Source organism: Agelaius tricolor, unplaced genomic scaffold (genome assembly GCF_023055355.1).
Source record: "Agelaius tricolor isolate 1412-34295 unplaced genomic scaffold, bAgeTri1.0.p SCAF_4, whole genome shotgun sequence".
NCBI lineage: Eukaryota > Metazoa > Chordata > Aves > Passeriformes > Icteridae > Agelaius > Agelaius tricolor.
Window position 1 is genome coordinate 37,445,282 of NW_027269264.1, and position 23,163 is coordinate 37,468,444.

The 23,163-nt window shown below is 37.3% G+C and overlaps 1 protein-coding gene across 2 annotated transcripts; it reads left to right on the top strand.

Annotated features, from left to right (window-relative positions):
- Positions 1-101: 101 nt before the first annotated feature.
- Positions 102-22,860, top strand: TRIM23 (tripartite motif containing 23). Of its 2 annotated transcripts, XM_071425318.1 has the most exons (11): positions 102-283; positions 949-1,111; positions 8,904-9,025; positions 9,781-10,059; positions 10,671-10,853; positions 11,384-11,599; positions 12,589-12,723; positions 17,545-17,674; positions 17,792-17,902; positions 19,309-19,433; positions 19,771-22,860. In XM_071425318.1, the coding sequence occupies exons 1-11, from the start codon at positions 194-196 to the stop codon at positions 19,948-19,950; spliced, it is 1,734 nt and encodes a 577-aa protein (XP_071281419.1). In that variant the 5' UTR covers positions 102-193; the 3' UTR covers positions 19,951-22,860. The 2 variants fall into 2 exon arrangements, with proteins under 2 accessions (XP_071281419.1, XP_071281421.1); XM_071425320.1 differs by lacking the exon at positions 9,781-10,059.
- Positions 22,861-23,163: the final 303 nt, after the last annotated feature.

A 23,163-nucleotide genomic window follows, 5' to 3' on the forward strand; every position in this document is an offset into this window, starting at 1 on the left:
CGGTCCGGGTGCGGCACGGCCGCCTCCTCCGCCTGCCAGTTCTCCTGTGGGGCACTCTGGGAGTCGTAGTTTTTTACATCTCTGTAGTTTTGCAGTTCTGCAAGGCGGCGCCTGCGCCCGCCGGGGTGGTGCCTGAGGTAGCGGCAGTTCCCCGCTCCTTCCTGCGGGGCCGCTCCGCTCCGCCCGCCCCGAGATGGCGGCCCTGGCCGTAAACAAGGCCGGGCCGGAGAGTGGCCGCGGGCCTGGCGGTGGCGGTCGCGGCCCGGCGGGCGCCGCGGTGAAGGTGAGGTGGTAACTCGGCCCAGCTCCTGTGGCGGGGCGGACTGTGCCCGCCCAGGACACGGCGCGGGAGGCCTGTGGTACCCTGGGTGCCAGGCTTATGGACTGGTTTTGGTGTTTTTTTTTTTCTTTCTCTGTGACTATCAGTTGTGCTTTTTGTTTATAGCTTGAGATGTTCCGGCCCACAACTGTTTGCTCGCACTAGCTCAGTGCTGCGTTTATAGCTTGCTAGATGGCTTACTTGGTGTGACTGACCTCTTTATGAGCATCAGCAGCGAGGGGAAACTCCACCGGTCAACACTCTGCTCTGGCAGGGTCTTGCTGGCTGCTTCCTTTTCCTGCAAGGGTGTTTCTTCTGCTTGTGCCTCTTGACCAGTAGGCTTGTCTTGTGGCAGTGTATTAAATGAAGCGGGTAGGAACTAGTGGTGGTCAGGCAGGAGGCTGACGAGTTAAAAAGTTCTGTTTGTGTCTAATTATTTATTTACTTTTTAAAAATTGGTAGTATGATCGTTATATGTGTGCATATAAAGCAAAATTACTGACTCAGCTTATTGCATGAATTACAGTGATTGCATGAACATCTGTAACATAAATTGTTGTACAGCTTTCTGTGTGAAGTTTTGCTTATTAATTAGCTTAAAACCAAAAATGGTCTTTTTTCACTTACAGGTTCTTGAGTGTGGGGTCTGTGAAGATGTATTTTCTCTGCAAGGGGACAAAGTTCCCCGGCTGCTTTTGTGTGGCCATACTGTCTGCCATGACTGTCTTACCCGGCTTCCCCTTCATGGCAGAGCAGTTCGTTGTCCTTTTGATCGACAAGTTACTGAACTAGGTAAGAAAATAGAAGTTTTACATTCTGGAAACATTGCAGTCACAGATATCTAGAAGATAGTGCTTGACATAGATTCTTAGTGCTCCACTTAGTGATGGTATTTCCAAGTAATGAATGTGTAGTAAGGAAAAGAAAGAAAAGATTTTGCATTTATGTTCTTGAACCTGGGCTTGCACGCTTTATACCTGGACATCTTCTTGTATACCTATTTACAAAGGAACTACTCTGTTTAATGGTTCTGTGTAAGGGTTCCTGAAGTATGAGTATTAGTTTCCTATTGTCCTAAACACTAAACCCATGTAATTGAATAGGTAAATTTTTGTCTAACATTTCCCTGAATTCATGATGAAATGATATAGAGGGAAGGATCAGTGATAACAAACCTGGTTTTTACGATGTTAATGACTTCTATACACGCATTATTGGTAGTGGCAGGCTATCAACCGGAATTCCCCTACTCTAACAATGTCTGCACATGGTATTTGAAATGATAAGATAAAGATTTTTTTTCTTACAGTGAAAGTTTATTTTAGGCAAAATAAGACACGTGCATATAATTTCTTCAGAATAAGAATTACCTAGTCCACATGGGGTTATAGAGAAGACAAGTTATCAGAGGAAGATGTAACAAAAAGAACTTGTTAATAGTACTGGCTCCAGCAGTTTTGAATAGCACTGGAGGAAAAAGGAGCCTGTTGAAAGGAGAATCTTTAGAAAAGGACATCTCTGATCTTGTAAACCATGAAAGAAATGTTTAAGTATCAAATTCACTTGACTGTGAAGTACAAGAATCTGCTAGGAATATTAAGGCACTCTGCAGAATGTTTTTGTGAAGCTAGAAATCAGGAAAAGAAATAATCAGACTTGTATGAAGGAGGGGTTTGTTTTTGGGCGAGGGAAATGGTAAAGTGTGAGAATCATGAATGATTCCCAGTCTAGTAGAGTGCTTAAGAGGAATGGTTTGTTTGGCTTCTTATATATGACTATGCAGCTGCACAAGATTTCTTAAACTATGCTTTTAGAGGGAGAATCTTAGAGCACAACACTTGGTCCTGTTGTTATGAAACATTTTTGTCCAAGACCACTGCTTCTTCTCTTGTGATGGGGAACTTGTTGCTTCTTAGTTTCTATTATGCAATTTTTCCCAGGCATCTGAAGGATCCTATCATATTTTTTCGGTGTGTTTCATGTTTGATGAAAATAAAGCTTTACAAAAGCATTTACAGGTTTTTTTTTAATCCTTCTGACGAGTTTTTTATGAAATGCTGTGTTATTAAATCTCCAAGTCCCCTACAGTTAGGAAGAAGGATGAAAAGCTTCAGGATCCCTATATATTGAAGAGTTGATAAATAGAGTTGCATCCTGCTGTTTAACACTACAAAGAAGAAGGATGCACTGTGATCAACAGTTGCTCACAAAAGTAATGGGTAGAAAATCTTAGCCAAACAGCTTGAAAATAAAAATACTTCTGTGAATGAAAGTTTTACCTGGTGATCTGAGGGAGGGGGAGTTCATAGGCACTTTATTCTTTCCATATCCAACACCATTGAGACATATTACTGGTTATAGGATATAAAACTAGGAAGTTTTGTGTAGTGCAGCTCATGGCCCGTCTTTGAGACATCTATATATTTGCTACCTTTCTCTAATCACCTAGTAGTTGCTGGTGTTGGTTAAATTTGCTGCACTTATAGTTCTGTTTTTTTCTAGAGCTTAGGAGCAGTGAGGGACAATTCAGGGCCCAGAGGAACTTTTCATACTTCCCTCCCCTCTGTTTGAGGATATGAGAAAGCAAGTTCCATGTTCACCCTAAAGCAATTCTACAATTTAATGAATTTAATGAAATAATGTTTTCTAGTCTCAGAGAGCTGTTTAGTGTCTAAGGACCACTGCCAAGAGAAAATTGTGCTGAAAGAAAAGCTGTAAAATTAGGACATAAAGCTCTGTGTGCTGAGCACAGTTTCTTAATCAGTAACTATGGATTTTATGGAGACTTTTAGTTGGTCTAAAGTAACCTGTGGTACTTTTTTTCCATTGCTCTTATTACTAAAGCACTTAATACTATATTCATCCAAGTTTTCCTAGGTAATGTTGGGAGCTTTTTGAAATTAGTACTGGGGGATCTGTATATGGGTAGATACTTTTTTTGTATTTTTTTTTTAACTGGACTCAGTTTAAATATACAGAGCTGTCTCTTTCTATATATAACTGTATGTGAAGGAAGGGTTAGAAGTACTTCATGAATCAGGATTATTGGAAATATGTATTCTGCAACTGAAAATTGAAACGTTGTTTGCATGCTTAGCAAAATTTTCTAGTAGTTCACAGAATCCTGTTACAAGAGAAAACATTTTGTAATGAACAAATAATACTAAAGCTTGCCCAAACCATTCTGCATTGCAGAATAGATAAAACATTGATTTTTGTTGGGTTTTTAAAGAATTCTTTAATGAAGTTCCCTGTGATTTAATCTTCTAATGGAAAATTTTGAATGAGTATGTACATGCTGGAGGTATGTGAACTGTTGTCTTCGACTGGATTAACATTTTTTTCAACCAAAAAGGTGCAATGGAAAAGTTAGTTTGATTTTCAAACTTTGAAATCATATATTCTGGAGAGTGTTGATTCAGATAGTTTATATAGGGGAAAATCCAATAAGTGGTATCTGTAGAAAAAGAGGCTCCTCTCAAAGATTTTCCTTAAAGTATGTTGATCTGGGAGAAAAGGAAAATAATTTCTTGCAAACTGTTTTCTTGCTTCCTGTCTCTCACTGGTTATTTTTGGCTGGTGGGTTTGTTTGTTTGTTTGTTGGGGTTTTTTGTTTGTTTGTTTGTTTCTGTTGGGTTCTAGTTTTTTAAATTAATATACAGACCAGGGTATTTTTAGGAAAAATGCACTTTGGAGAGTCTCTCTATCTACCATTACTGCAGAGCTGAAATTATTTTCTATCATTAAAACTTGTTCACAGAGATATGCAGGTGATGGCATCCTTCATGTAATCCATCTGATTACATGGTCTTGCTTAGATTTACACATGCCTTTGCTAGTGTTTGAGTGCCAAGCTGAAGCTTAAAAATGCTGTGCAAGAAAATGCATTTAAACATTTAGGCAAAAGTTGTTCCTTTATCCCTTTCATTATTTATAGTACTTTTGCAGTCAAGCTTCATGCTTCTGAAATTGACGTTTGTATAATTAGCTGGAGTCAGTCTTAATATCTTTGGTCTGTCATTTTCTCATTCATGGCTGACACATTTCCTGCTATTCATGTCATCTTCTTCTTCTGAGATGACAGAATGCGTAATGATTTTTCTAATGGACACAAACATTCTTTGTAGGCACAAGGATGAGATCACTAGACTCTCACATTTGTGATCAAAGCACAATTTGAGGTGAAGTCCAAGAAGAGTAAATGGATGTATTTACAGAACTCATTGTTTAATGATTTCAAATAGGAAATAAACACTTGGTCAGTTGTGTTGAGAATGTGTAGGTCAGGTACCTAAAATTTTTGTAGGTAGATTTAAAATAAAAAAGAGCAAAGTCCCATTTGTGTAAATATGTAAACTTTATGATAGATACCAGCAAAATGAGACGTGACTTTTTTAAGAGAATGCATGCTTATGACAAGGTAATCCACCTAGTGGACCAGGGGAAGCCAGTTGTGGTCTTTTGTATTTCAGTAAAGTTTTGGTGCTGTCTCTCACAGTGTCCTGCTGGACAAGATGTCCAGCACACAGCTGGATAAGCAAGCACATCATGTGCTGGGAGAGCAGCTGGTTCATGGGTCAGGCTCAAGGGGTTGCAGTGAATGGGTGACATCAGAGTGGTGCCTCGTCACTAGGTGGGGGTTCCATGGGGCTCCACCTTAGGATCTGTGCCCTTCAACATCTTCAGAAAAGATTGGGTGCAGGACTGGGAGGAATACAAAGTTCACAGATAATACAAAACTGGGAGGAGCTGTTGGCTCTGGCTGGGAGGCCCTGCAGAGAGGGCTGGGCAGTCACCAGCCACATGAAGTTCAAGAGGAAGGGGAAGGTGCCACGTTATGCACGGGATGTGGGGCAACCCTGGATGTACAGACAGACTGGGAATGAGAGGCTGGAGAGCAGTGCCATGGAAAGGAGCCCTGGTCAAGCTGATGGCAAGCTGAACATGAGCCAGCAGTGCCCTGGCAGCCAGGAGGGCCACCCGTGCCCTGTGGGGCATCAGGGACAGCATCACCAGCCAGGCAAGGGAGGGGATTGTCCTGCTCTGCTCTGCACTGGGGCAGCCTCACCTCCAGTGCTGGGGGCAGCTCTGGGTGCTCCAGTGTAAGAAGGACAGTACTGGAGGGTGTCCAGAGAGGGCATGGAGGGGTGAAGGGCACTGAGGGGAAGCAGGATGAGGAGTGGCTGAGGTCACTTGGTCTGTTCAGCCTGGAGGAGACTGAGGAGAGACACCATTGCAGTCACAACTTCCTCCTGAGGGGAAGAGGAGGGGCAGGCACTGATAATCTGCTGTGTGGTGAGCAGTGACAGGACTGAGGGAATGGCCTCAAGTTGTGTCAGGGGGGTTTAGGTTAGGTATTAGAAAAAGGTTCCTCACCCAGAGGGTGGCTGGGCACTGGAATAGGCTCCTCAGGGTCACAGCATCAAGTCTACCAGGGTTCAGGAAATGTTTGGAGGATGCTCCAGTGTGTTAGGCAAACAGTGTGATCATTGGGAATGGCCTGTACAGGGCCAGGAGTTGGACTTGGTGATCCTTGTGGGTCTCTTCCAACTCAAGATTATTCCATGATTCTATGTTTTATAGGATGCTTGCTGGTTATAAATTCTGTGTCAGTAAATTTAAAGTTAGCCTGTGAGGTTCGCTTGTTTTTTAGCTGTGCCGAGACGGACATGTTATACAATTGCTTGTACTTGTATTATCAAATCCCATGATACATAATAGAAAGAATGTAAGAGCGATGTATCTTTGTTTCTCATGACATCTTAGAGTTATGGACAAAAAAACCCAACTACATAATAGCTACTCACTTATCTTTTCTGATCTTCTTGGTAACAATTCAGTAAATTAGTTTCATTTTGACTTTCTCTTCACTGCTAGACATGGAACAGAACTAACATGATTAAGTCACATACAATGTTGTAAACTGAGAAGAGTACTTCTCGGTTTCTAGGGTTTTTGTAATAAACACTAAAACCTGTGAAAGAAAAGACTTTTGTAGGAAACTGTAATGATTGATTAGCTTGTTCCTCTTGCAGCCTTACCCAGTGTTTGCCTAAAGGCTAAGACAATGTTTGCTTAAAGACTAGGAACTATAATCTCTTACTTAAGTAGGTTTATCCTTTTGGTACATGTACATCCATTTATACTGGGCTATTAATGGCTATCTGGATTAGTGGCTAACCTGAAAATAGAAGGTGCATGTTAGTATCAGCCGTTATATTGCTGTGTTGTTAATGTGACTATTTTGTATGCTGTAGAAGCTGAAGGTTGTGCACAGTTAGTTTGCTGTGGGAAAGTGCTAAACACCCTAGAAGGGAACCACATAGCCACTTTCCAGTGCTTTGTTTTCTGAGAGGTAGTCTGTCTAGATACCTATTTAGCAAATCCAGACTGTTTAGAAACTCTTTTGATGTAAATTAAATTCTAAAAGTATATATATAGTGCTCTGTATTTCTTCAGCTGGTAATAAGAGGTGACTCGTTCTGTGTTACGGAAAAAACAGTGATCTTGCTAGGAGTGCTCAACCTAAAAAATTATTAAGCTCTGAGGTCAGAATATATCAAAGCAGATGACTTTGCTGGTGCTTAGTGTAATTTTGGAGGGACAGAACATAGCTTCTGTAAACTCCTTCAAGATCTGTGATAAATAAAAGTCAGAATATTTTGTTTGTTTGTTTGCAGCTTATTTTGTGGAGTGCACTGATCTTAGATTGGGTGTTGGCAATGTAGTGCCTCTCTGGAGCAGAGACGGCTTCCACCATGGAACTGATAAATGCAGAGGTCCCTGACTTTAAAAGAACAGACTTTTTAAAGCACCTAGCTTTATATCTTACTTCAGTTAGATAGCACTAGTTACGGACTAGTGCTTCCATAGGCCCATTTCTGCAAGCAGCAAATGCATGGTCTTTACTGGTAAACGTATTTTTTTAAAACAAGTTATCAGTGTTGTTTATACCCATTGAGAGTGTTGGAGCATAAAATAGTTAAAGATGCTCCCATTTATTGCTATAGGAAAACAGTATCATCCATTTATTGCCTTTAATCTGTGAGGCACATAAATTCTCAGTGACCAAATTTGAAATAGAGTATTACAGTCTATAGTCTCTGAGAAAGATGGACTAGGGAAAAAAGTTGCATGAAGTTGAAGTCGAAGCTACATTAAGCAGTGTGGTTACTAGCTGAGTATTTCTCATAACTGTGTAGTTGTTGTCTGTCTGGTCATTTAGAACTGCACTCATTCTAATGATAAATCACAGTCTGTGGAGTGTTTGATAAATGTCCATATTGAAGAAGTAAAACTTCATGTCTGTAAAAGATCAGTGAGATGACACTGAATTCCAGAAGGATGAAGGGCACATACGAGACTGCCACAGGGCAGCATACTTTAGGAGTTAGGAAACAACATGAAACAACTGGACAATTCAAGTAGTCTGGACTCTCTGGGAAAACACATGGAATACTGTTTCCTTGAATTCATGTAGATAGCTGATGTGTCATGTGCACAAACTGAAATGCAGAAGTTTTGTCTGCATATAAGGAAACAATTTTGACTGTAAGAGGGACCAGGCTCTGCCACATGTTGCCCAGAGAGGTGATAGCATCTCTCTCCTTGGAGATTTTCAGAAGATGCCTGGGTGTGGTCCTGGGTACCCAGCTCTAGGTGACCTAGGCAAAGTGATGAAGAGGACCCTCCCAACGTCAACAATGTTCTGGTTTTTTTTATGGTCAAAAAGTAATGATCCAGGGCTCAAAGATGATGCTTGATCTCATGAGCCACCTTTTCCTTGCAACAGAGAAAATGTCATTAAATTTATGACAGTTACACTGAAAAAGAGTCAAGGGATGGCAATTCCTTGAAGAAGCAACTGCTAGGATTCTCATATGCTATGTGGCCAATATGGTTACCATTTAGCAGCAGTTATTGGGATGACGTTCTGATTTTGCTTCTCATCTCGTTGCTTCATATTAATTTCTACGAAATAAGGATCATGCAGGAGTAGACATGGGTTTCTGCTTTGCTCTAGGGAGTATGAGTGATCTTCCATTTTATCAAATAGTGTAGCACCTTGGGTTTTGTTTCTGAGTATTGTTTTAACTCTTACTTAGATTTTGCTGGCATGAGATCTGCAATTGGTGCTGCATCTTGTGATACAGGGAATAAGGTTTCTCAGTAGGGAATTCTTCATGGCTTCCATTAGTAGGGTAGAAATGTTCACTATACCTCTGAAAACAATAATTTTTATAATGCACAGTGTTTGTGTGTTCTTTGTATTCTTGTTAGCTATTGCAGATTATTTTACAAGTATTTTTACTATGTTTCTCTAAATTTTTAATAATCTTGGCATCTTTTGATAGGGAAGATCTGCGTAAATATTAAATAGCTCAATGATCAAAGGAAGGAAGAAGATGGAATGAGCTTGCAGAAAAACTGATAGCTGTATCTCACTTGGTTAATATTAATGTAGTTGATATGCTCTTAATATTTGTCTGAATCTCAGCTATGATTTGTGGAATTTCTCAAAATTATATGTGCTTGAGATTTTTCTTCCTCTCCTCTCCTTTGTTTACCTCTTCATCAAAAATAGGAGATTCTGGTGTCTGGGGATTGAAAAAGAACTTTGCTTTGTTGGAACTCTTGGAACGGTTGCAGAATGGACCTGCTGGGCAGTATGGGACAGCTGAAGAAGGCATTGGTCTGTCTGGAGAGGTACTGAGTTTTAAAACGAAAAACCCAAAAAACAAAACAAACAAACAAACAAACAAAAGTTTCATTTGCTAGAAGTTATCTCTAAATAGGAAAAAGATTGAAAATCAGTTCTTTGCCAAATGTATTTTCACCAATAATACTGTTCTTTTCTTCCAGTATCTAGTATTAAGGCTTCAATTAATTGTTTATAATTAAATGCTAGTTGTACTTGACTAAAGCAGAAAATAAACTGGTATTAATAAACATGCATACTTTTTCACCCCCTTTTTGTCTTTAGGGTTTTTAGAAAAGGTTACTCATTTTGATATATTAGTTTTAGTCATATAAGCACAGTTTTCTGAAACTCCTCAGGAATTCTTCCTAAATACTTCAGCTATTGTCAGTAGTTGCCTTTTATAGTAATTTTATTATATCATGTAGTACTTCATTAAAAAAGTAGCTGCTTTTATCATTTCAGTATTATCAGCTGGTGTGCAACATATCTTGCAATACCATTCTAGATGTAGATAACTTTCCTAAGTGCTTATTTGACTGTTGATGTTTTGTTTTTCTGTAAGTAATTTTTACTGAACACTTTAAACTTACGTTTTCAAAAAGGTTATTGAAAACTTATAATCAAGTTTCAAAATAGTCTAAATATTTATTAGTGTATAACTTTTAAACAAAGATAGTATTGTTTACAAGTCTTCTGCTTTTTCCTCCATTTTTGGGATTAAATGTTAACCACTTGAGTTTTGCCTGGTTTTCATTGTTAGAGTATCATTCGTTGCGATGAAGATGAAGCCCATGTTGCGTCTGTGTATTGCACTGTTTGTGCCACTCACCTGTGTGCAGACTGCTCCCAGCTTACTCATTCTACTAAGACTCTGGCAAAGCACAGGCGTGTACCTCTTGCTGATAAGCCTCATGAGAAGACGATGTGCTCCCAACACCAAGTGCATGCCATTGAGTTTGTTTGTTTAGAAGAAGGCTGTCAGGCGAGTCCTCTCATGTGTTGTGTCTGCAAAGAATATGGGAAGCATCAAGGTCATAAGGTACTGCTAGTAGTTAATTTCTAGTCATGCCAGGGGGTGGCTTGCATAATTATTTATCCAAATAAAGTACAAAAGGTTGTCAAGAAAGGAGGATAGATTCTTGATGTGTTCATCCCATTCTTTAGTTTTCCCTTTGTGTCAGACAGTTGCCATGGTAAAATAAAGGAAAAAAAATCTAAGAGCTCAATGAGTTACTAATGTGAATATATATATGTGAAAAAAGACAGTCCCTTTATCTGCCACTTTTCTGAAGTTTTCATGACATTGGGCCATCATTTAGAAAGCTGTTTTCATAATGCAGACACTACATACACATCACATCACTGGTGCAATCTAACTATTCTTTTTTTATAAGAAATTACAATAAAGGCAAGTTTTTGTTCACTTGTGTAATTGCTAGATGTATGAGCTAATTTCAGCATAATCTGTAAGTCCTGACTGTTTTTTTAAATTGCAACATAGTTTTCAATTCTTACTTGGCTATGCTATATGTATGTGTAAAATATATGCCCATATACTTGCACATGTATATTAAATATGTAGTAAAATATAAAATATTATTAAGGAAGATAATTATGATTGATGTTTCATATGTTGCTTTTAATTAATAGCATTCTGTCTTGGAACCAGAAGCAAACCAGATTCGTGCATCCATTTTAGACATGGCTCACTGTATAAGAACTTTCACAGAAGAAATCTCTGATTATTCCAGAAAATTAGTTGGAATTGTTCAGCATATAGAAGGAGGAGAACAAATTGTTGAAGATGGAGTTGGAATGGCCCATACTGAACATGTATGCTTTTAAAAATTTTTTATTTCCCCGACATGCACAGATTATTGGCTTTTCTGCAATAAATGGATAAAGACTTTCTTTGAAAATTATGCATAGGTTTTAAAGGGCAAGATTTTAAGGTCTTCTATCTAGCACATCAGTATTGAGGCTTAGGTCAGCAGATAGATGGGAACTTGGTGTTACTATGTTTTTAGGCTATATGGAAATGTGGAGGCAGTGGAAAAAGTTGTTTGACTCCTAGTGTACAGACTGTATATGTTCTCAGGTGGTATAATACTATTGAGGCTTTTTTCCCTGGTCATTTTTAGTGAGGTGTTTATACATGCAAATGAACTATGTGATTATAGGAGTAACTTCTAGAAGTGTTTTGGTATTATTCAGGAAGTCTTATCAGCCCTAACTGGGATATGAACTGTGATGTAGCCAGGCAGAAGTGAAAACAAATTAGAATCTGGAATAAAATTTAAAATTTGCTTCTGGAATCAACTGGTGTCCTTAAACTGTTGGATCTCCTTGCTGCAACACTCTAGGTACCAGGAACTGCAGAGAATGCTCGCTCATGTGTCAGAGCCTATTTTTCTGATCTTCATGAAACCCTTTGTCGTCAGGAAGAAATGGCTCTTAGTGTTGTTGATGCGCATGTGAGAGAGAAGTTGATTTGGCTTAGGCAGCAGCAAGAAGATATGACCATTCTCCTGTCACAGGTTTCAACAGCTTGCCTTCACTGTGAAAAGACTTTGCAACAGGTAGGTTGGCAAGTGAGCTGTAGCATATGGCAAAATACATGAAAGTACAAATTAATTTTAGACTATAAAAAAAGAGATGGGATGGTATTTTTCATTATTTTCTTATAAGATTAAATCAGTCATGGTCTAACATGAGATATAAGTACTCGTTACAAGGGAGTGTTAGCCAAAAATAGTCAGTCCAAAAGTGTAGAGTCCTCCAGTTACTGGAAACCCTGTGGCATGATTTTTCTGGAGTACTTTCTGATATTTGTGAGGTTAGTGGGAAGGCAAGACAAGACTGAAGCAAAAAAACCACCCTACAGAATGTATTGAAAAGATTTTACAGTTACACTTGTAACATTGGTAATGCAACATCTTAAATGTATGAAGAAAGTGGCTGTATGTGAATTTCTCATTGGTCTCTTATTAATTCAATGTAATGATAGGAAAAAGTAAATAGTATGCATAGCAAATAGTAAACTGAGTGTGAGAAGCTACTTCCTGAATGTGTTTGATTTGTTTAGAGCTTTTGTTTGTTTGTGTAGTCAGGTTTAACTGTACAAATGTTCTGAATCCTGAGAGGGGGGATGCTAGTATTTTCCTATTAAGTGTGTTGCCATATGTTGCAAAACAGTTGCTCTGTTCCATCTGTTTAAATGATACATGAAAAATATAAATGTTCTTTATATGTTACATTGATATTGTTGATGATATTATTGTTTCTTATAATTTATATTACTAGTAGGTGGCTCATAGAGAAAGTTTGTTAGTTTTTTTATAAACCTGCAGAACAACTTAGTATCTATTAGTGTTAAGGAAAACTGTTAAGATATTAATATTTGTGTTGCAATTTTAAATAAATCTATTTTGTGAATGTTAATTTCTTGAAGTAGTGTATTTCTATTTAAAAAGCCTTCTTTCTAGCAATGATATTTATATTGTATTTGGGGTATTTTAAAGTAAATTACTAAAAGAAAGGCATGCTTTTGTTTTCTTCGTCTGTTTAGGACGACTGCAGAGTAGTGTTGGCCAAACAGGAAATTACAAGATTGCTAGAGACATTACAGAAACAGCAGCAGCAGTTTACAGAACTTGCAGATCATGTACAGCTGGAGGCTAGCATACCTGTCACTTTTACAAAGGTATTCTTAATCTCATGGAAGTACAGTTATCCACTTTATGAAGTCCCAAATCTAATGTAAAATAATGCAGGAATAATTGATGTATGTTATTATGCTGTATTTGTTGCAACAAGTTGAGGCAATTCAGTATCAGTTAGAGCCACATTGTTTTATCACATGATGAATGCAATCTGGTATTTGAGCAGCAAACCACTGTGCTGCTGTAATAAGGGTGGGAAATGTTCTTTTGTCATTGACCATATCAGTAACTTTGTTTGAACATGAGCTGTTTTCTTTTAAAGAAGTTGGATAGCATTTGGGAGTTCTGGAAACATCTTTCTTTGATTATTTTCTGGAGATTGCTCACCTATTTTAAATTGAATACTACTATTATTATAACTTCCAGTTTATAATGTTAAAAAATTTATTTCTTTCAGTTTATTAAACAGCCATTTGTTTTACAGTTGCTTGGTATTCGCTCATAGCTTAGCTTATACATGATTAATCTTCTAAGTAGGTTTGGGTTTTATTGCTTCAATATAATTTCAGTACCACTTTCATTAAAGGGGATGAAATTATTCAAAGTTTGATAATGTTACTTCTGTTCGGTGTATTTATATGGTATTTATTATTTATAATGCTTTCCTCATAGGAAAGTAAATAAGTTTGAAACTCAAGGAACAAGTACTTTGATGTATGGGGTTTTTTTAGTTCTGAATGGGTGAAAGAGGAAGAGGATCTATTGTGACTGAGACAAAAATGAGAGTTTAACTGTGGCTGTTGAAACATTTACTGTAAGGAAATGAATGTTTCCATAGAGATTCTATGTCAGTTCTTGCAGACTTTGGAAATTAAATTTCTTCAAAATCATTGATTTTGTAACCTCAGTATATTTGAATTTCCGTGTCAATGCAGCATTTTCACGTCTGCCTCTTTCCTATTTAGCAGAGACCAGAGCTCGTAGGGCCAAGGAAACCTCTTCTGCAAACCCTCATTATTCCATGAATGAAGCAGTAATCACAATTCACTGATGAAGAATAACGAGTCAGAGGGGCATTTTGAATGTTTGAAAACTTTGGCTTTCAGAGCTGTTTATCAGACTTGGAAAATTTTGGTTGTTAATTTCTGAGTGTTTGGAAAGAGAATGATAGAAGCAAGCTAAGGTGTTACAGGAGGCCTAAAATAGGCTTGGGGGACCCAGAAGACTTGGTTTTATCTTGTAACAATTTGTATTTTTATGAAGTCTTCTGAAGGTTAATTTCTGAATTTCAAAGGTGCTAAAGCAAGTGTAATTTTTCACAAAAACAGCCGTGAAAAAATAAGGTGAAAGTAATTCCTGCCGCCTCTTCCTTTTTGTTTCCTCGCATCTGATAAAGCTTAATATTCTCTTTCTTTACAATGTGTTTTTAGATTACTGTTATGCTGATGGCCACTATCGTGACTTGCAGTGAGGCTTGTTGTACATATCTGGACCTGGCAACAGATACCAGGCAGAAATAAAATCTTCAGACAAAAAACTGTAAACTGTTACTATATTACTGGAAAGGTCTCCCTCACGAGCTGGCATACACTGAAGGCTGCATCCAGTATAAAATGTAAAAAAGCATTTCAGACAGTACCAGATCAGAGGAACATTTAATATCAAATGAAAGTTGTGGAGGTTTGAGGAGGGGAGAGAGAAGTCCTTTTCATTCTTGAAAATGAGTAAATTTTACCTATATTTTGTTTCACTGATGACACAAGAAAACAGGCATAGTGCCATTTCCTCTTTCTAAACCAGCTAGGGAAATGCCAGAATTAAAAGCTCTGAAGGGAGGATTTGGAGAATTCTCCTTGTCCAGGATCACCATCCTTATTTAAAGATAGTTTTCTATTAAATGAGTGCAGTGGCCGTAGAACATTATATATAAGAAATGCATTTGGTCATCATGAATATGTATATGTGCATGCTGCAGAGAGAGAAAACTATTAAGGAAGCAGTGCCTGAGACTGACAGATAAATTCTCGTTATGATGTTAAACTAACTATGGGCAGCTAACCTTTACCAACATCAAGACAATCTGAGAAGGAAGTGTTCTCTCAGAGAGAAAGCACTTTAAGATACCATTAATGAAACCTGTATGGAGGGCTTTTGTCTCATCAAATTTCTCGAAAGAGGTCAAGGATAAAAAAGTGAAGAGATCATAGTTGCGGATTTTTCTTCTGCACTAAGATTTAAGAAAACAAGTTTTACTTAAACAGAAGTCTAAGGTTACCTGTTTTTAAGTATGCCATCAAGTTATGCACCTGCCAGAAATACAGACACAAAGGGAATTTATTTGTCATTTTTAAGCAACATTTTAGTTAAAGGTGCTGATACAATTGACAATGAGAGACTTCTTTCATGTCAGTTTCTAGCTGTGATCGTGAATAGTCCATTATTACTGACTCATATTGCAGATGCTACACACAGTTTTCTAAGCAGCAACTTTGCTTGCAATGTTTTTTGAAGTGACAGAACTACTTGTGCAAAAAATGGAAATTTGGCATCCATCACATTTTGATTCCTTCTGAGAGAGTACAAACATGCTGAGAACAGCCTGTTTTCATTCCAAACCTTGGAGAAGGCAAACTGCAGCAGGATGGCTAAATTTGACAGCCTCACTCATCTCCTTCATTTCCCTGATGATTTAAGTGGTACTGCCTCTGCCCTCCAGCCATGGGAGCTGTCAGGTGACCAGTACATCTGGTGGTGCTGTGAGAGGACTGGCTCACTGTCAGCAAGCTCTGCCCATAGCCAGGGTACTGCCTCCTGCAAGAAACCTGTGAACTGAGCAGCTCTATACAGAGCTGCTGCTTTTCCTCTTTCCTTTCAGGTGCAGAGAAGAATTGGGGAGATCCACTGCCAGAAACTCTGGATAAAATCAGAACTAAAGTTTGAGTGTGAAACGAGTGCTGAGACATGGCATTTTTTAGACTCTTCAGACCCTTCTGCATACTTCTTTTTGTTCTTTCTTTCTCTGCACCTTGTCAAAAATCTGCCCACAAGTTCTTCTTTTCCAGAATGAGATAACCCATTCTGATAATCATGTTGTGTTGCAGTGTTGTCACTGAATTTCAGCTCTGACTCCAAATATCTAGAACTTAGACAAAAATTTATTAAAAAGCAGTAAAGTCTCAATGTTTTATTTTCCAAATCTCAAATAGTCTTTTGGTTGTGGAGTATATGCCTTGTGTAATAGTAGTACTGAACCTGCTGAGCTTATCCAAGGTCATTTCACAGATTCAAATAAAGTAATTTATTTATTTCATACTGGAAAGGTAGTCTGTGGAGCTCTATGATAAGGACCATCTGGGCCCATTTAGGTTTCAAGCAGCAAGCAGACAATTTCACAGGTCAATAATGTATCAAGATCTGCTGATTGAAGAAACTTCACAGTTGGCTTAGGAAATTCATGAGCTGCAAGCTCTTAAGCACAGGGAAGTTATTTAGGACAGTTATCATCACTATGTACCTTCCTTAATTCTTATTTTTTATTTTCTTATTTTCTTATTTTATGTCCACCGTTGCCTAGATTCAGAGAGCATATTTGGTTAGATGAACCCTTGATCTGGCTTTTACACTTATAGTCATGATGTTTGCATTGTGGTAATTGCATAATTATATTTAATTTTTTTTTTAGGAAGCAGTTTCTCAAGGTATTTTTATTCTCTTCCAGGATTGTGATAGCATAAGGTCATTGAATTGTATTGATTATTCTGAAAGTATGCTACTTCTCTGATGACAGAAGGGAGAAAACAGTTGCTTGTCATGATGACAATATATCCAGATATATAATGGATCCTCTGTGTGTATCTATGTGTATATGGAAAGATAAATAGTTAGACATCTCACATCATGTGATATAGATGTTTAAATGTCCTGCAACACTGTCAACCTGTTGGTCTTTTACCAAGAGATGATGTAGCATTTTTGCACTCAGTAGTATTTCTTCTGTGAGAAGAAATGAGAGGCGGTGTGGAGTAGGCACAGTGCTGTCTGGATTTTGCAAGAAAACAAATAGACTGATACATAGTTCTGGTGATTGAAACCCTGGTGTTTCATCAAGATAGCAGTTCTAAGTACTTCAAAATGTGTTTCAGAAATATATACTAATCTCAGCCTATGTGTTTATTTTAGAATTTATGCTTTGCCATTTGATCATGTTGTCAGTGTCATCTCCTTCAATACTCAACAATAGCTTGCTGTAAACTACAGATAGGGAAGTTGATTCTCATTTCTTGTCTCCAAGCAAGACCTGGGGGATTTTGTTCGCTTTTCTCTACTATTTCAGATTACTGCTTAGTGCTAGTAATGTTGTTGTTGTTGCAAAGGATTGGAAGAGGCTTAGGGTGAAGAGGTAAAGCTATGGAACCTCCAGCAAGGAAGTAGTTCTCTAGATGGAGGCATTAATAAAGTGGGGAAAAAAAGGAGTTTCCTGGTTAGAGAACTCTAATTAATTGCCATAAAAAAATTCTTCACATGGTCTCAGCCAAGAATAATGAAAGAATTTGAAATTTTATCAAATACAGACATACTGTCATGAAACTGGCTTTCTAAAAGATATGTTGTAACTCAGATCAGGTAAAAATTACAGGTTCACTACAGACATTATTGGATATTTTTGTTTCTATTATTGGATATTTTTGTTTCTATTTATATCTGTTATTGGTGGGAGTGCTCATGCATTGTACTTTTGGAGACCATCCGTTTAGTCACTTTAGAAATGGTGACAAAAAACATGTTTTAAACATAAGGGTTTTCTAGATTGAACTTCCAAAATTTGCTGTTGCTATTAATACATAATATTCTGTTTCTTCCAGGACAACAGGGTACATATTGGACCAAAAATGGAAATTCGGGTTGTTACTTTAGGATTAGATGGAGCTGGCAAAACAACTATTTTGTTTAAGTTAAAGCAAGATGAATTCATGCAGCCAATTCCAACCATAGGTTAGTAGCTACAATTTAAATTTAATTACTTTTCTGAATGTTTGATTTATTTACTAATTTTGGTTATTTTATGTTCATACAGAGCAGGACTGTAAAACTTATATATTTTTATTCCAGGTTTTAACGTTGAAACAGTAGAATACAAGAATTTAAAGTTTACTATATGGGATGTAGGAGGAAAGCACAAATTGAGGCCTTTGTGGAAACATTATTATCTCAATACGCAAGGTAATACTGATACAGCTCTTAAAATGTATTTTGTCTTCTAGCTTGTGTTTCAAAGCCAGACAGATTATTAATAGAAATAATTTATGACAGTAGAAAGTTGTTCATCTAATGCAATGTACAGCTGTTAGATTCATGAGCTAATAAATTTTAATGCAGTTGGTCAGAGTGTCTACTGGATGATAAAGGTACATTCTCCATAAATCCATCAGACAGTTCATGGAGCCAAACAAAATTAGAACCTCTGTTAAATTGGTTCTAGCTGACAACAGACAAGGTACAGCGTCCCAAAGTCTGCATAGTGAGAAGCAGTACTTGCCAGGTATGGAATATAAATAGCACTTGAAAATACACAGCTTTTAGAAGCCTTTAGATAGCAGCTTAAAAAATTCTACCAAGTTCTGACTTGCTATTGCAGTGTAGTATCTGATTATAGACTAGATTATTGAGTCTGAAAGCACTGATGAACTTAAAAATTTGTGTTGTTGTTTTGTAAATCGTCCATAGGTTTTTCCCAGTTCAGACAGAAGTTCCTCTTGATTGATTCATTCACAATTATCTAAAATACTTAGGAATTACAAACGCCAGCTCATGTGCTCTGCTTTGTGCCTTATTTCAGCCTTAAATGCAAACTTTAACATTTTAAATTACTCATATTTTCAAACTTTTAAAAATTGTATTTTGAGATTGCTGTTGTCCTCTTAAAACATATTCTGTGAATTAGCATGGAATCATGCCTGCCTTGGAACTGCATATTGGAGAGAAAGACAAGCAGTTACCCTGGTACATATCTGCAGTAGGTTATTTTTAGTTTTGGTGTTGGGGTTTTTCTCATCGCAAACCCCTTGATTTTAAATTCTGTCCTCTAGCTCTGCCCCTTTGACTCCCCAGTCTTTCTGGCATCTTAGTTACTCTCTAGTGGATAGTAAAATCTAATGCTGCTATGTCGGGTCCTTGACCATCTTTTTTGGATTGTGTAGTCTGTAGTTGAAGCAAGCTGTGCTGATTTGGCTGAACCTGTGAATATTACAGTCCATTAAGGGAAACTGAGACAGCCATGTGGGAGTTAATGGAGTATAAAGGGATCAAGAAATGGTTTAAACTGAGATACTTAATCCACGCATAGTAAATCTGGTTTTAGACCTAAGTAGTTAAAATATCATGGCCTTTATATTAGACTAGGGAAAAAAATTAGAGATTTTTTCACTGTTTAAGGATGAATTCTAGACTTCTGTTTAAAATACAGAAATATTTAAGGGATTTCTCAGTCATCCTGGATTTAAAATTGAAGTTGTGTACTGAGGAACTTCACATAGAAAGCTTCTAGAAAAAGGAATGGTGTAAGTTGAAGGTTAATTTTGCAGTTTATATGTGAATGTGTGTAAAACATTTCTCTTCTTCTTTCATAGCGGTGGTGTTTGTTGTTGATAGCAGTCACAGAGACAGGGTCAGTGAAGCATACAGTGAACTTGCAAAATTATTAACAGAGAAGGAATTGCGGGATGCCTTGCTCTTGATCTTTGCTAATAAACAGGTACTTGTGATTTGGTTTTACTCTCTTTTCCTCAGCTTGTCCATCCAATTCCAACCTTCTGAACCCTCTGCTGTGGGTAGAGAGTGCTAATGTGGAAAGATAAAATGGAGATATTTTCCTTATGTGTAATGCTGGTCAAGTAAGTGTTGGTGCTAAGCGTGCTTAGCAGATTGATCAATCAGGGTATTTTTTATGATAGCAAGTAGTAAATGCTTAACTGTTTGATTTGTCTTTTGTGTTTGAGGAGTTGTTATGTCATCTGTAGCTTCAGTCTAAGCCAATGAAATAGCTTCAAATATAATACAGATGAATAATTGAGTCTTTGATTCTCTTGCAGGATGTAGCAGGTGCTCTTCCAGTGGAAGAAATCACAGAACTGTTGAGTCTCCACAAACTCTGCTGTGGCCGTAGCTGGTATATTCAGGGTTGTGATGCCCGAAGTGGTACAGGACTTTATGAAGGATTGGACTGGCTTTCAAGGCAGCTAGTGGCTGCTGGTGTCCTGGATGTGGCTTAACTTGACATCAGCTGCAATTTAAGGTTGTAGTTTATGGTTTTGTTTTGTTTGCACGATTTAGGGTGTTGGCACCAGGTCTGCTCCCTGAAGAGGGGACTTCATTTAAGTTGATGGTTACAAAAAAATATAACCCTTGGATAATTGGTTCAGTAAACTTGTGTCATTATAGTGATTTTGCAGGTTGATACACTTACATTTAGTGGATAATGGAAGAGTGTTACAAGGATGCATTGAAATTACTTTTTGAGATACTGTTAAAATTTAATTTTTTCCCTGATAAAATATGCATTGGATTTCATGTAATAGATATAATGCGGTTACAGTAGTTAATTAGTATTATAAGAATTCTGAGTAGTTTAGAAATACTTTCCCGTGAAGCTATTCTAACATCCATCTCAAGTTTATTAGAATAGCCAGCTCTATTAGTTAGAGATAAGTGGTGCTACTCTTTAATATCAAAAGAATCCATAAATACAAAGGTGGCATTGAAACTTACATGCAGCTACACCATGTAAAGAAAATGTTTCCCTTATTATTTATTAACCTCCTTGTTTGTTACAGGAAGGCAGCATAACTGCACAACGGAAATTCAGAATTGGAGAAAAGTGTTGCAGAGCTAAGGGGCTTTGGCATTACTTAGCCACTTGTTTTATATCTTGGAGGCAGGGGTTAGTTGGGTTTTTCACACTGAATTATTTATGGATATACTATGGTGATACTGAGGTGAAAGTGTTTTGTGCATACTTGGGGACATAATCTGCCTTTAGAGATTAAGTTTATTCCTGAAGAAGTCAAAATAAATTTTAAAAAAACAACTTCTTAAAGAAGTACAGTGGTGTAATGTCAGTCCAGCTATGTGCTTTTATGTAGAAGTCATGATTCCAGAATAAGGGAGTGGCCTTAAAATATTCAATAGCACAATGTAAAACCAGTGAACATTAATTGTAAGTCTTTAGAATGGTAGATGGTAAAATATGATATAAAACTTCCATAATTAGATTTTCAGTTTTTACTGTATCTTCTACATGAAATTGTCACCAATGCCTCTATTTTTGAAGATTACTCATTCATGAACCCATGAAATATGAGTGTAGCGCTGTTTAAATTTAGAGAAGGTTGCAATGACCCAGTGATATCTTTTTTTCTGCTGGACATGCAACTTTGTGAACAATTTTATCTGTCTGGTATGCACACCAGAATCTTCTTCCCTTTTCTCTCAGTCCATGGCCACTGCCAGTTGAAGTAGCTATGCCATGGACTCTCTTCATGTTGGTAGAGAAGCTACAACGACTCTGAGCAGTAGATCAAAATTCTGTATCATAACTTTTCTTACTGGAGTAGAGGTAAATCAGGAGAACTAGGTAGTGCAAGTGGACAGTGTTGTTTCACAGACATGGAGATATTTTTACTGTGCTGAAAAGTGTTTACATGTGAGAGCTCTGAACCTCACCTAGTAAAGAAAGTGTATCCCATTGTCTGTGGCTTTGCTTTCATTGTATTATTAGGAATTTTATGTTGTTTTCCTGCTACATACCTTAGGTAAAGCCAAGAATGTGTAAACGAATAATTTAGTACATTTGCACTTTTCTTCTAGAGGAAGCAGTTAATGTAACTACTTCCTTATTACGACACTTGTAGTATTCTTCTTACTTAAATTTCAGGTAAATTATGTTAAATGCAGCTTCAGATTCAGCAGGTCTAATGACGTGAATAATACCTGAAGGAACACTAAGCTTTAAAGTAGTTTAATGTTTGTGAAGTGGTCTTCAATGCCTACACATGTACAGGTACTGAGACAGAGTATTTAGTCTTTATTAAGACAACCTGATAAAATTGGAAACAGTTTATGGAGTGAAAAGTGGGGTTTTTGCACATACCAAACTTAAAATTGTTCTTCCTTCCCAGCCTGTAACTTCTTGCACAGTACACAGTTGGTGGCTGTGATTTGAGCATCTGCTTAGCCTGTGCTGTAGAGCAACCCCTGACCTAGTTACGGCTGACTGTCCCTTCACAGCTCTTTTTGAAATATGAACAAGTTCTGCTAAGTATGGTAGATATCTTTTCCTGTAATATTTTTACAGAAGACATGCATTCTTTAGAGGAATCCTGATTTAGTATCATTTTAGCTGCCTTAGGCTTCAGTTACACATGCTGCTCAGTATAGTTCTAATTCAAAATGTTCAAGGTGACTAGTTGGTATTTAATGTAACATTAAATTTGAGGGGAGAGGAAAAATTCTCACTCATGCATATTTTCAAGTACAAGTGATTGCTTGTGACACATGGAATGCTACCATGAAAGTGTTTTTAAATTGAATTTATTTAAGATGACTTGAAGTAAATGTGAAAGTGTTGCATATGTCTGTGAACTCTTCAGCGTACACTAAGAGGTTTATTCGTATTATACATTAATACAACATATAAATGGCTTTAGTTATAAATTTAAGCTTGTTTCATCACTTTTACTGAACTTTAGTTTTTAGTGTACTGACTTATGGAATATGTAATTGGAATATTTCTTGAACTAGAACTCACTAAAGCATTGCTAACTGTTTAGAAAGACTGAATTAACTTTTCAAAGGATCTTGATGTAATTTTGAAATTGAGTAAATGCAACATCCCGTGACTGTGTTGTAGCTTTCTTTAAAGAACCTCATTTCAAAAATGGTATGTCTGTGCTAACTGAACAGTCATGTTTTATCACTGTTTCTGTATTCTATCTTCAAAATTACAGTGGACTATGAGGGTCTGGTTCGAGAGTGTTGAGTAGATGTGGATCTTATGTAAAGATTTCTTTAAAGAAAGAGCTCTTTTAGTAGAAGAAATTTGTGAACTGCTGCAATTTGCATTGCTCAGAAAATAATTTCTTTTCAATAAAATATGTAAAGCCTTCAGAACTAATTTTAATAAACTTGCCTTTTTGTTTTATTTTTTAAGGTCCTCTGAGAATAGAGGTGCACTACATTTAACTTCCTATGGAATATTTCTTACTGATTGTGTATCTCACTAAAGATAAACTTCCTGATGGTGTGACAGTGTTCACAGGGGTTCTTGGATGAGGGAAGAGATGAGAATGTTGACTCCATGTTCAGAAGGCTTGATTTATTATTTTATGATATATATATTACATTATAACTATACTACAAAGAAATAGAAGGACAGGTTTTGTCTCTCAGAAGGCTGGCTAAGAATAAAATAGAAAAGAATGGTAACA